Source organism: Corvus moneduloides, chromosome 19, assembly GCF_009650955.1.
Source record: "Corvus moneduloides isolate bCorMon1 chromosome 19, bCorMon1.pri, whole genome shotgun sequence".
NCBI lineage: Eukaryota > Metazoa > Chordata > Aves > Passeriformes > Corvidae > Corvus > Corvus moneduloides.
In genome coordinates, this window is record NC_045494.1 from 2,520,952 (window position 1) to 2,535,058 (window position 14,107).

General features: G+C 49.5%; 1 protein-coding gene across 3 annotated transcripts in view; it reads left to right on the top strand.

Moving 5' to 3' along the window:
• Positions 1 to 5,254: 5,254 nt before the first annotated feature.
• The window catches only part of ABCA5 (ATP binding cassette subfamily A member 5), a 32,105-nt gene continuing 23,252 nt past the window's right edge, over positions 5,255 to 14,107 (top strand). For 2 of the 3 annotated variants that reach the window (XM_032128644.1, XM_032128646.1), the window contains exons 1-7: positions 6,726 to 6,830; positions 9,171 to 9,302; positions 9,936 to 10,049; positions 10,919 to 11,123; positions 12,536 to 12,694; positions 12,924 to 13,021; positions 13,666 to 13,895. In XM_032128644.1, coding sequence (XP_031984535.1) covers positions 9,945 to 10,049; positions 10,919 to 11,123; positions 12,536 to 12,694; positions 12,924 to 13,021; positions 13,666 to 13,895 — 797 coding nt within the window. In that variant the 5' untranslated portion in view covers positions 6,726 to 6,830; positions 9,171 to 9,302; positions 9,936 to 9,944. Of the gene's footprint in view, positions 5,443 to 6,725; positions 6,831 to 9,170; positions 9,303 to 9,935; positions 10,050 to 10,918; positions 11,124 to 12,535; positions 12,695 to 12,923; positions 13,022 to 13,665; positions 13,896 to 14,107 lie in introns of those variants that run through there. The other variant, XM_032128645.1, reaches the window with a different exon arrangement.

Sequence of the window (14,107 nt, forward strand, 5' to 3'; positions counted from 1 at the left end):
GTTCTAAAACATGGTGGGATGAGGCTGAGCAGCTCCAGTGCCAAACAAGGATAAGTGGCACCTCTGTCTGAAGGGATCTTTTTATTGGGATGGCAGCAGGAAACATCTCTTCCTTTCACTGACATGGATACCTGGAGTGTGCAGAGCCAGGCAAGGCCTTTTTAAAAACAGGAAATCATATTTCAAAATCCATCCAGGAAAACCTCTGGGAAGGGAACACAGCTGGAGGTGGACAAGTGGCTGCAGGGGACGGTTCCACACACAGTGGCAATGCTGATGAAAAATACTCATTTTCTGTCACATCCCCACCAGGGATGGGTCACATTTTCCCCCCTCCAAACTCTGCTGATTTAAAATAGGCATTTGGGTTCTTTTTTTCTGCACTCATGAGGTATTACTCATGGCCAGAGTGAATCTATGTTTGCACCCATCTGGCTGTAATTATGGCATTCTATATGCTCTGCATACAATGTATATATTGTGCACTGAGCTGCTGGCACGGCTCTTGTTGAGGCTCTGTTGATGCTTCAGTTTAAAGCTTGGGGGTTTTTTTGTTCCCAGAGGTTTCTAACTTCCCGTAAAAATCTATTCTGGGCTGGGACTCCCTGTGCCAAGTCTTAGGCCAAGATTGAAATTTCTTTTATGAAATTTTATTCTGAGTCAGTCTGGATGTTGTTCCAGAAGGTGGGTGAGGGCACGGAGTAAAATCTGTGTCCTGCATGGTGTGAGAGAACCTGACTCCTAAAGAACTGAATTTTGCATAACCACTTCTAGAGGTGCAAAATGCTCTCAGCTGCGTTTTGAGCCCTTTTCTTTAAATCCAGGGATAAATTGTACCTGTTAATCATGCCCTGGGTCTGAGCACCAGGAGGTTTTTGGTGTCCAGCAGCTGGTGACTTTGGCTTTTTCACACTTTGATGCAGCTGCAGCCTTGGAGCAGCAAACGCTGGAGGAAGTTGGGTTTTGCACAGTTTATTTCAGTCTCTTTCCAGCTCCCAGAAAGAGGCAGGCCTCCTAATCAGGTGCTCTGAATTCCTGCTGAAGGGCTTCCCTGGCAGGGAGTCGGAGCTGTAGAGGATGCAAATGCATCATCCTTGTGCTTATCCACAGGTTTATTGATGCAAACACATCACTTCCAGAAAATGTGGAGGAGATCTCCTCAGCCAGTGCCTGAACCAGCTGTGTGCACAAGAAAAACAGATCTCAACAGCCACAAGATATGGGCAGGAACAGGGCTCGAGTTGGCTAAAAACTCCAAAGGAAAATATAAAATAATTTGGTTTTATCTGCATTTGAATCCGAGCAATTTCTGTGATGGGCCTCTGGCTCCCAAAGAGCTCTGCAAAAGCTTTGATGAAAAAAGAAGCTGTGAAAGAGCAGCTGTTTACCTGCAGCTTCTGCATCACTGCACAGAATCATGCCAGCATTCCTGGGCTTCCTGAAAGGGCTCTGCTGACTGGGAAGAGCAGTCGGAGCAGGCGTGCTCTTCCCAGCCAGAGGGGTGGAAGGGCCGCATCCACCAACCCGAAATCCCAGGATAATATTCCGTCTCTGGCCATTTTTTTGTTGTCTCCACACTGAACTTGTTCTGCCCTCTCTGCACAGCACAGAACCTCCCAAATTTAACTGCAGGAAGCAGAGCCTGCCCTGCTGGAGGCACCTCCCTCCTGCTCTGCTCCACATCCAGCGCAGAAGGTTTCCCTCAGCATGAGCAGGGATGCACCAAAGAATTTGGGAGCGGTCCTTTGTGCTTTTAATGCTTTTTTTTTTTTTCTTTTTTTCTCTTTATTTTCAAAAGGCTGAGTCACAGATAGAAAGAAATGAAAGAAAGGAAATTCAGCCAGTCATGTTTCCTTGCTGGATGAACTAATGCATTCCCACTGCAGTGCACTGCACTGCGCTCCCGTAATATCCTGTTTGAGGTGAGCACCTGTGCACAACTCCCAATGAAATAGCCCTGGAAGGAGATCCTTTAAACAGAAAGGGGAAGAAATGGCCCGGCCTGGCAGGGAGGAAGTGCCATTCTACATGTGCTGCTGTGGCTCTGGAACTCCTGGTGTGGTGCACAGACTCCGTCAGCCCAAAGTGATGAGAACTGGAGAAATTTCCCTCTGCTCCAGCGTGACCAGCCCCAACTCCCTCAGCCTCGTTGCACCTGGAGCCACTGGAAGTTGCCATCATTTGGCGCCTCGTGGAGTTGTTTAGATCCCTGTTCCACTTAAAGAGATTAAATTCTCCTCTTTGTCTTTAAATCTTTTTCCTTGGAAGTGTAACACGGACAGGTTTGTGGTGCAAACACAGCACCCACCTCCACCTCAGCACAGACTCCTTTTGGTCTGCAACACATTCCATCACCTTTGGCTCTTTGTATCTACAAACAGAGATGATGTTTGAGGCACCTGAGCACACAGGGCTGCTGTAAAAATTAATTAGCTGCTGGTTTGAAGGTGCTTTGAAGATGAAAAGCAGTGCAGTGCTTTACGTTTAACACTTCTGGAGGTTCTCTCCCTGTGGTTTGGGCTGGGTTTGACTCTCAGCTGCTGATTCTGTTTGGTGTTTCCCTGGCTGCAGCAGCTCTCAGTGCCAGGAGTGTCTCACCCACTTGATGGGAACATCTTAGGGGATGTTTTCCTCCCAAATGACACAGCCAGATGTTTCAGAGCACCCTTACACGAAACCCCCGCCCTGCTTTGTGCAAACTCCTCACATTTTGTTGCTATGAATTGTCCTGGGGGACTGTTGCTGTGAAGGTTAAGAGGTTCACAGCAACCTCTTCTGTTGGCTAAAATACCCTGAACTCCAAAGAATTACAAACTTTGCAAGTAGAGCATAAAATCACAGATTCATGGAGTGGTTTGAGTTGGAGAGGACCTCAGAGACCATCTCATTCCAACCCCTTCCACAGGCCAGGAAGAAGCAGAACATGAATATGAGCAGTTAAAACTTTTGAAGTATAAACAGAGACCACAACAAAGTGACCAGAAGAATTCAGCCCCAGACAGGATTCTATTGTGTTTAATGCTTGATGGATGAAGATAAGAAGCTTTAGGGGTTTTTTTATTGAAGCTGTAGTTATGTCATTGTATTTACTCAGTATTCTTTAGGCAATTATTTAATTAGAGTCCTTTGAGCTAATACTCTTGGTTAAGGTGGGAAATAATGAAAAAAAGGAAGTTTCCATGAGATTTGTGCTGCTGTGGGGGCCTGTGCCTAACGAGGGCCCTGGGACCAGGCTGGGGCTTCAATCCTGGATATTCCCAACCATTGCTGTGGGTGAAGGAGGGAATGCAAAGGCTTCTGCATGGCTGTGACACCTCCGCGTGCAAACAGTGCTTTCCACTTAATTCCGCGCTGTGACATCCTTTTCTTCTTTCCAGTTGAGGACACAGTGTCCTGAGCTCCATTTTCCAAGAAAAACACGTGGAGCTCCTGCTGTGGTTACAGAGCTTGGTCGCTGCTGTGCGTGATGCTCGTGCTCAAAGCAGCCCGGACAAGGAATTCCCAACCCCTGCTGGGATCCGAGCAGTGAATCCGTGCTGGAGCAGGAGCTGCGGGGTGTTTTCCTGAGCAGCGTCCCTGCAGCAGGATTCAGGATTCCTGCTCAGCTCAGCCTCTCCCAGCAGCTCACAGGAGGTGCTCAGGGAAGCAGAGCCCGTCGGGTTGTGCAGGGATTGTGCTCTCAGCGATGGGAACAGGGCGATGAACACACACTCAGTAGGGTTGGTCACATCCCAACGGCAGCAAAAGGCTGCTCACGGACACAGCCCCATCCAGAGGGTGACAGGGACTCCAGAGGGGGAATAACTCTGTGGGAAGCATCAGGAAACCAGCACCCACCTGCAAATGGCAGGGATTCAGTGCTGGTATTCAGGGCAGCATTTTCAATGCCTTAATTATATCTTGGGTAACGTAATTAAATCCTGGCGACCTTGTGGATGCAGGCAGTGATGCCTTTTCCTGGTCTTAAAATCAAGAGTCATACATGGTTAGAAGGTGAAAAGGGATTTTACCTTGTTATTTATCTTTAAGGATCCTTAGGTGCACACACCCAGGTCATGTGCATCAAGATGCAGCCCACCGAGTGTGCCCCCAAAGATCGGGTATAACATTATAGGTGTTACTAATTAGCAGATCTATCAAAGATTCCCCAATGAGAGGCTCAAGTGAGCCCCCCTCCCCAAGGAACCTTCCCCTGGATGGTTCTATCTTGGTTTACAGAATGTGTTCTGGAGAGGACCTTGGGGTCTGGGGCACACTGATCCCTAGCTACGAAGCTTCTAAAATGTTTAGTCTCTTAGCTTGACAAACAAGTCCAAGAATGGAGGCAAAAAGCACCAGGAATACAGAAGTTGTAAAAAGGTATAACAGGGGTATAAAAGAAAAGGCAAAAATCTTCACGGCATCAGCAGGAGCCGGGAGCAGGGGATGGAGTGAGGTAGCTCCTGCCCAACCTTAAAGCTCCAGGTCCCCAGGACATATGTCCAGCCCCTTTCCTCTGCTCCCCAGCAAGGTTGTGCTGGGAGGTGGAAGGGGGGTGTCCCTGAGGAATGGGGGCTGCAGAAAGGAGGGGGTGTCCCTGGGAGGGGGGGGTCATACAGGGGATGGGGTCCCCAGGAGGAGAGAATCCTTGGAAGGGGGGGGGGTCACTGGGAGAAGGGGGTCTCCAGGAGGAGAGAAACCTTGGAGAAGGGGGTCCTTTGGAGGAGGGGGTCACCTGGAGGATGGGGCTCCCTGCGAGGGGGTCTCCCAGAGAGGAAGGTCCTCAGGAGAGGTGGTCACACAGAAAATGGGGTCCTCAGGAGGAGAGAATCCTTGGAAGGGGGGAGTCTCTTGGAGGAGAGGGTCACCCAGAGGATGGGGGTCCTCAAGAGAGGTGATCAGCTGGAGAATAGGGTCCTCAGGAAGAGAGAGTCCTTGGAGGGGGGGATGCCTTGGAAAAGGGGGTCACCGAGAGGATGGGGATCCTCAAGAGAGGTGGTCACACAAAGGATGGAGTCCTTGGGAAGGGTGGTCACCTGGAGGATGGAGGTCCCTGGGAGGGAGGTCCTCAGGAGGGATTGATGCCAAAAAATGGTTGGTTTTGATGTATCTTTCATACATTCACAGCTCTGCAGACTACAGTGGTCCAGTTACTCAGTTTCCCAGCCAACTGCAGTGCTCTGTGAGACAAACACATTCCTGGAATCCCCTTCTAATCTTGCTTCTTCAGCGAACCAAGGCCACGTCCCTTTCCCCTGTATTTAGACACAAACAACGTGGGGCTGGAAGCGAGGGGGAGGCTTCAGTAGGGGGCCGAACCAAGAGGGGAATTATTTCATTAACTGTACTTCTAATTGGGGATTCTCATCAATTATGCTAATTTGCTGAACTTATAAAAGTGCCGAAGCCCTGTCCCACGTGTGCATTCAGCCACAAGCGCGCCTGGGGGACCTTCAGTAAACGGTAACCACTTTATTCCTCATTTTAATCTCGTTTGGTTTGTGGTTCTAGGGCTGAAGAGGCATCGGGGTGGGGTCAGAGGAGAGAATCCTTGGAAGGGGGGATCACTTGAAGGGGGGGCCGTCCAGGGGATGGAGGTGGGGGGGAGGTCATGCAGAGACTGGAGTCCTCAGAAAGGGGGCTCACTGGAGGATGGGGTCCCTGGGAAAGGGGTCCTCAGGAGGGATAGGGTCACAAGGGGGAGAGAATCCTTGGAAGGGGAGGGTCCCTTGAAGGGGGAGCCACCCTCAAGATGGAGGTTCCTGGGATGGGGGAACACCCAGAGATTGGGGTCCTCGGACAGGGGGTTCACTGGAGGATGGGGTCCCTGGAAAATGGTTGTCAGGAGGGATGGGGTCACCTGGAGGAGAGAAGTGGGGGTCACCTGCAGGATGGAGGTCCCTCGGCAGGGGAGGAGGGTCACCCAGAGGTTGGAGTCCTTGGAAGAGGTGGTCACCCAGAGGATGGGGTCCCTGGGAGGAAGGTTCTCAGGAGGGATGGGGTCACTCGGAGGAGAAAATCCTTGGGGGGGGGGGGGGGGGGGGGGAGGGGGTCCCTTGAAGGGGGGCCACCCAGACATTGGGGTCCTTAGGAAGGGGGGGGTCACCTGGAGGATGGGGTCCCTGGGAAAGGGGTCCTCAGGAGGGATGGAGTCACAAGGGGGAGAGAATCCTTGGAACGGGGGGTCCTTTGAAGGGGAGGCCACCTACAAGATGGAGGTCCCTGGGATGGGGGAACACCCAGAGATTGGGGTACTTAGGAAGGGGGGGTCACTCGGAGGATGGGGTCCCTGGAAAAGGGGTCCTCAGGAGGGACGGGGTCACCCGGAGAGCAGCGTCCTCCTCCTCCGGAGGTGGTCCTCGGATAAGGGGTTCGCCGGGAGAATGGGGTCCCTGGGACGAGGGAATCCTTGGGAAGGGGGATCACTTGGAGGACGGGGTGCTAGGGAGGGGGTGCCCAGCAGGGAAAGAGTCACCCGGAGGATGGAGCCCTCGGGAGGGGAGTCCCTGGCAGGGAAGTGGGATCCCGGGAGCGGGGCTGTCCCCGGGAGCGGAGGAATGTTAATAGGAGGGAGGTGTCCGGCACTGCGGAGCGGCCCGGGGGGAAGGCGGGGAGCGGGGCGGGGGCACCGCGGGGCTCGGGGCTCTGCCGGCCGCGCTCCGCGGCGCAGGGGGCGGTCCGGGGCCGCGGGGCGGTGGCAGGAGCCGGGCCCGGCCCCTCCCGGCTCGGCTCGGACGGGAAGGGGAAGGAGCGGAGAGGAAGAGGAGGAGTTGGGCTGCAGCTGGTGCGCGTCACTGCCCGCGAGTGCCGGTGGCTGGGGCAGCCGGGCCGGCGGGGCCGGGCGCCGAACGGTGAGAAAACCGCATTTCCAGGGATTCAGCGGGGGGGAAAGGGAGATGTGAAAAGCAGGAGCGTCCTCCCTCTGAGACACGCGGGGGTCCCCGGGGCTGGGGCGCGGCGGGGATGCTCAGAGGATGCAGGTGGATGCTGGGGATGCTCAGGGATGCAGGAGGATGCTGGGGATGCTCGGGGATGTTCAGGGATGCTCAAGGATGCTGGAGATGCTGCGGGAGCCGTGCGGGGACAGCCAGACCCGCCTCTGCTCCGTGTCATTCCTTGTCCCCGCAGGGAAACAGAGATGAGTTTGGAGGGAAGGGATTTGCAGCCCCGGGGCTGATAAAGGAGAAAATTCCGATAAGGGAGAAAAATTCAGATAAGGGAGAACATTCAGCCTGTTTTTTAAATTACTACATGAAGCATGTTGTTATATGTTATTATACTCGCAATTTAAATAATTGAAGCGCAGCAAAGAGCACATCAGAGTTTTGCTTGAGTACCATCTCGGCTGTTGTCTTGTAGCAGCAAGATCAATAATCTCATTTCCTCGCCGTTCCGCGGGGCTTGTTCACTGATAAATTGTTTTTGCCTCGAGCCGCAGCTCATTTAGCTGAGGCTGACACTCCTCGTTTGGGTTCTGGTGGGGTTTTTTGGGGTTTTTTTTGGCTTGAAAGACAAGGAGAACGTGATGTGCAGCACTAAATCGCCATGTGACCTTTAAAGCCCGTTGCCAGGTTGATGCCGGGGGAAGGGAGGGGAGGCTTCCCGAGTATCATCTGAGCGTTATTTAAGAAGCGCTGGCATCTCTGATATGGAATTAAAGCACAAACCCAGCCATTCCCTTGAGATAGCTTTGACTGAGATGCCCACAAGCATTTGTGTGTCACCCGCTTCCCGTGTCAGCACAAATCACAAGACAGTGCCTAAATTGGGGAGGATTGTCACAGGTTGAGAGTATCTTCATTTTGTCTGCTATTGCTCAATTAAATGCCTTGGCAGCTTCCTCTGGTCAGCCTCTGTGTTCATGTTCTTCATCCGGAGTTTCAAAGAGAATTTGGGTTGGTTTTTTCTCCCCCAAATCCAAATTTTCACCGTTCAAGTGATGCTTCTTCAGTGTCCTTCATCGTCCTGTGGCTTACGTGGAGGTGGCAGGTGTAATATGAAAAATTAATTAACATTCTTGAAATGACCCTTCCTCCAACCTACGTGATGTAAATGAAAGCGTGGCAGAGTTCCAGTGGAGATGTGGGAGTATTTTGGGTTTTACAAGTGGAGAGAAAATAATTAGAGGAACAGTAACTGGCACTGGTGATTGAATCTCATTAAATCATCTTTGCCAGTTTTGGGGATTTAATTAAAATATTGTGGCTGAGGGAAGGGGTTGCTGGGTTAGACCCTTGTGTGCTGTTGAGGAGGGACCTCTGGAGTTTCTGTTCCTGGGAGTGCTCTTGGAATGTGCAAACGGTGGCACTTCAGGGCATGCTGTGAGCAGAGGGGAGAAGCACAGTGATTTTCATGATCTGTAAGCAAGAACTGCTGCTTTTGATTATTTTTCAAACACTCCGCTATCACTGGGAAACATTTCTTGCCCAAAATATCCAGAGGAGTTGTACTCATTTTTTCCTGCAGGGCTTGGTTGCTATCACAGCTTGGTGTTAAAGCATTTTGTGGTTGGATTTTTTTTTTTTTCCAGACAAAATATGTATTTTTTCAAAGTTTGCTTTTATTTTTGAAGTAGACTCAGGGTGAGGGCAGCACTCCAGGCTGGAGGTGGGATCCCTTCCCAAAGCTTCTCTTCCAGTGATGAGCACTTGTATCCCACTTCCCTCGTGCTTCCAGGGGTCGCTGCTCCAGGGAGGACCCCAGAGCCAGTCTGGGAGCAGGGATTTGGTTCCTTTTAGCCCCTTTTCCCTCCTCTCATCCCTGCCATGCTCAGACAGGCTCTGTGTATAAAGTATTTGTGTATTTGAGTTTATGGTGGTGCTGACATCTCAGGAACTTCCTGTGTCCCGTTACTGAGGTGATGTTTGTGCTCCAAAAAAAGATTTCCCTATTGAAACCCAGCCAGGGAAGGAACTTTGAGCCATGTGGTGTCTGACAGATAACAGAGAAACCAGAGCTGTACACAGGCACCAGGAACATCAGCCTGCTTCTGGAATGAATGCTGGGAGCTGTAAAGCCTGGAAAATGGATAAATTCCTGCATTCTCCACTGTGTTTTGACTGAAGGGTGGAGGAATCACTCAGTTTTTCACCGGTGGTGTGTAGGTGTTGCTGAAGGTGGGGTTTGTGGCACCTGCCCTGGTGCTCTGCTGTCCCTGCTGAGCAGCTCATGGTTCTGTTTCACCTTCGCAGGTGAAATGTTCCAACATTCCCAGCTGAGGAAGCAGAGGGAGATGTAGCCTGACCCGTGATTCCCAACCTCAGGCAGTAAAAAGGGCGGCAGAACCCAGGAGAGAACCCTCCCGGCTCCCCAGCCCTCGCCAGGTACGTGCAGGATGGCATCTCCTGCAAGAGCATTTTCCATTGAGCTCCGTTGGCTTTCCCTTGCCCGGAGCTCGCGGGCAGCGCTGCTGGGCTGTGCAGCCGGGCTGATGGAAGGCTTCCAGCGGAGCGAGGGGGGACCCGGCGCTGCTGGCCCTGCTCCAGCGGGGAAGGGGGTTACTCACGCCCAATTGCACAGCCCGGGGCAGCTGGCGCTGCTCTCGCTGCTCTGGCCGCCTGCCCTCAGCTCCCGCCACGGATGCTGGAATCGTGCTCCCAGAGAGATATCTGGGATTGGGATTTACATGGAGAAAAATAAGCCCAGCTTAAGTCAGGTCTACTGAGTTGGCCTAGAGCTGGTGCTGCCCTTGGGTGGAGGGGTGGCATCCTGAGGCACCTTCTGCCCAGATTCCCAGCTGGATTCCCCATTTCTCTCAGTCCAAGTGGGCACTGCCAATTTCTCCACGTGACAGGCACATAAAGTGTATGAGAAGGCATTAAGAGATGAAAAACTGAAAATGAAAAATTCTTGTGAAAATATAAAAATAGGAGACACCAAATGCTGCAACCGCCTGGCTTTGGCTTTGGAAATTATTTTGTCATTTAATAAAGGTTTATATTTTTTTCTCACACCAGTCCTGAAAAATGGCACCGGCTGCTCCAAGAGAAGCAGGAGTGTGGAGGCAAACCCGAGCTCTCTTGTTCAAGAATTGTCTTATTAAGTGCAGGACTAAGAAAAGCAGTGTCCAGGTAAGGGATGAGTCCTTGGCTCCTGCTTCCAGCACATCCACGGTTATCCTGTGTTTAAATAACTCCCAAATCGGAGGCAAAACTCAGTTTTATTATGATGTTTATGAAGCTTCATGATCTGCTCTGGATTTTGGGGTGAAATGGGCTTTTTCAGAAGGTGTTTTGTAGCCCTTTGGTTAAAAAAGTGTTCTAATATGTAAGGCTTTATCCAGAAAATAGCCTTGAATATTAAATTATATATATGTATAAGAATACATCTACAGAGTATATTAATTTATTAGTAAATATTAGTTGATGTAGTCATTAATATTTTATATACATTGTAGTATATATTATACATATATATCATATAAATAAAAATATATTATTTAAAATATCCTTGAATATTGCTAGCTCAGTGCACTTTTAAAAGCTTTTACAGCTGTAACCACACAGAAAAGCAAGGTCAGACCTCCCCAAAAGATATTTTTATCTTTTCTACCAGTTCAGCCTGGGGTGTAAATGATTTGATGACACTTTAAGATGAATTTTGAGGGGAGGAAGAGACCTTGCAGTGCTTGCCTGGGCTCCTTCAGTGGCTCACAGCTTTTGTTTCGAGCAGGAATTTGCAGATGTTTAAAGCTTGTGGAATGATCCCTTTGGGCCTTCACATGGCTTCTTGAGTTACTAATGCCTGGGATTGAAACCCTGCTGCAGCGCCAGGCGAGGATTTGGCATCAGAATCGCTGCAGCACTGAAAACTTTCCGGGAGTTTTGCTGCCCAGACCCTGCACTCAGCCCCTCCTTTGAGCTGCGTGCAGGACAGGCTTCCGGAATGTTTTGTTTCTATGGCTGTGCTTCAAAATATTCCAATTTTCTTTTTGCTGCAGGAGGTGCTTTTCCCGCTGTTTTTCCTGTTCTGGCTGATCCTGATGAGCATGATGCACCCTCACAGGAAATATGATGAGGTGGCCAACACCGACCTGGGCCTGCTGCACACCTCGGTGCTGGTGAACTTCGTCATTGGGTACACGCCACCCACACCCATGGCTCGGGAAATCATGAAGAAAGTGGCTTTTGATAACTTTGAGGATGGTATTCCAACCCTAAATCTTGTGGTTTTCCCCTGATATCTCTTGCTGTAGCTTGTGTTTGAAGGGGGAGCTCAAGGATGCTGCCAATAGGAAAAGTCTTTATTTTCCAGAGGAGGGACTGTGAAGGTGTTGGGGTTTTTTTGCTGGTTTTGGGGATTTTTTCCTGACGTAAAATAATTCTGGCACTGCCACTTCAAAGTGATTTCCATTCCTGAGGAGGCCACAAGAAAAAAAGCAGCTCTGGGGCTGATTGATCCCTGTCCTGTGACATCCTGGGGCAAACTCAGGGGAGGTTGGCGGTTGTTTTCTATCTTGGCGTCACAATCACAGCAGCATTTTTAATTTATTTTAAATGCTAATTCCCATTAACACTTTGTCACCTCTTCTTTTAAAATAAATTTTCCTTTTTTTTCTTCCCAGGTTTTTTTTTTTCATGTTTGTTTGGGGTTTCTTTTTTCCCTGTTTGGGGTTTTTTTCCCCTCTTTGGTTTTTCCTGGTTTTTTCTTCTGTTTGTTTTTTGCATATTTCTTTGTTTTTTCCCACTTACTGGTTTTTGGGTTTTTTCCATTTGTTTGGGTTTTTTCCTTGTTTGTTTTTCCTGTTTTTCTGTTTATTTTTTTCCATTTGTCTGGGGTTTTTTTCCCATTTGTTGGGGGTTTTTTTTCTCATTTGTTTGCATTTTTTCCTCATTTGTTTGGAGTTTTTCCCCATTTGTTTGGGGTTTTTTTCCCTTTTGTTATGTTTTTTCCCTTTTTTTTTTCCTTACTTTTTTCCTTCTTTTTCTCTAGTGCTCTCCTGCACACCTCACACTTAATAAGAACTTATTTCTCCAAACCTGCTCTGTTTCTTTTTTTAGTTTGGGGTCTTTGATTCTTTTCTTTATGCTTTTCATCCCTCATAATCACCTTGGAGCCACAGCCCAGCCCCACATCTGCACATTCCTCAGATCCTTTGAGCAAACAACTCTTTCTTCTCTTCCCATGTTCTGCCGAGCTCAGTGACAGAAATACCATGTTTTGATGGATTTATCCATCTGCACCATCGATCTGCCTTTCCTGGCAAGTGCTGGGAATAAACCCTGGGGCAGCCAGCAAAGGATTGGGGCACAGAAACTGCGGGAGCAGCAAAAAATGGGGGGGAAAAGGAAAAATTCTGGGGTAAATGTGCATTACTCACCCTGCAGTGCTGAGCTGAACCCCTGCAGTGTCTGTTCACCAGAGTATTTCCCTCCCTGTGACAAGAATAATTATAGATATCAAAGAATCGTGGAATGGTTTGGGTTGGAAGGGTCTCCAAACCCCAATAAGTCACTAATGATACTTGATGCTTCTTTCAAAGTGTTGCACGTTTTTATTCCCTGCTGTGCCAGGGACTAAATAAAAACTGGATAATTTCTTAATTAACATCTCCCAGGCCTGATCACTGAGGAGTATTTGAGTGAGGAGGAGCTGGAAGAGGCGAGCTTTCTCAAACCCTCCAACTTCGTGGGGGTGGTGTTCAAGGACTCCATGTCCTACCAGCTGAGGTTCCACGACTCCATCGCCATGTCCTCCATCTATACGGAATCCAGAGGTAAATCTGCGTGCCCTGCAAGGGAATAAGCTGGAAATCATTCCATATTTTTCTTTTTTTTTGGCCTGGTGTGCATGTATTGGTTTGTGGAGGTGGTTTGCAGCAGTGTGAGGGATGGCTTGGGAACAGAGCAGCTGGAACTCTGATTTTTGGGATTTTAACGTGGAATCCTGGAGTGGCCTGGGTTGGAAGGGATCCTAAGGATGTTCATTCCCTGCTTTTCCCTCAGCCACGTGCTCCAGCCTGCGGAAGAGCTGCGAGTCAGTGACCTACTGGAGCTCGGGCTTCACGGCGCTCCAGGCCTGCATCGACACCGCCATCATCCAGGTACTGCTGGGAAAACCCCATCCAATCCCATCCTCACCCCAAGGAAGGGCAGATCCAGGGGCTGCCCAGGCTCTGGCTGCTTAATCTGCCTGTTAATCCTGGGAAATGCTGTGCCAGAACTCACCTGGGATCTGATGAGAAGGCAGAAGTCTCCGGGTGGGTTTGGCTGTGTTTTGTCCAGGACTGTTTTGTCGAGGATTTCCCCAGTCCTGTGGGGTTGGATAATGAGGATGTTTGACTCCATTTTCATCCAGATGAACCTGAACATGCCCCACAGCGCTCCTCAGAGCACAAAGGCTCCACAGAGCTCACCCCGAAATGCCACTCCAAACAGGGGCTGCAGGATTTGCCTTGTTTTGGTGTCGGTGTTGCTCAGCAATTTTTCCCCGATTTCCGTCCCCTCATCCCGCTTGTGGTGACAGCAAATTCCATCTTTTTAAGTGACAGAAATTTCACATTTGCTAATTTTATCTCCAGGCATTCGGATGTTTTCCAGTTTCCCTGCTTTTGGCCTGGGATTTGGGGTCAGGAAGGTTTTGGGGTCTCCAGATCTCCCCGTGCCAGCAGGGGTGGAGACAGTGGTTGGGATGGGGCTGAAAAATCAGGAAAAATGTGAAAAAAACTCTTCCTCCTCTTCCTTTCAGCTGAAGACAAATCACTCAGTTTGGGAGCAGCTGCAGCTGACCAGAGCCATGGTTATGGGAGAGGCTGCTGTGGTGGAAATTGATAATTTCCCTCGTGCAATCATTTTAATTTACCTGGTGATTGCCTTCTCCCCCTTTGGGTATTATCTGGCAATTCACATCGTGGCAGAAAAGGAGAGGAAGCTGAAGGAGTTCTTGAAAATTTTGGGACTCCATGACACTGCCTTCTGGTATGTGAGTGTTTGGTGTGATGTGTTGTTTATAAAAGGAAAAAGAAAGAAAGTATATGTAAAGAAATACTAAAAAAAATTATTTCTAGGAAACCTCTTTAATCCCACCTGTCAGTTCTTAAATTGTTTTCAGTATTTAACTGAAAACAACCAAAAACTGAGATATTCTGTAAAATCAAACAGAGAGACACTTGACGTATCATGAAAATATG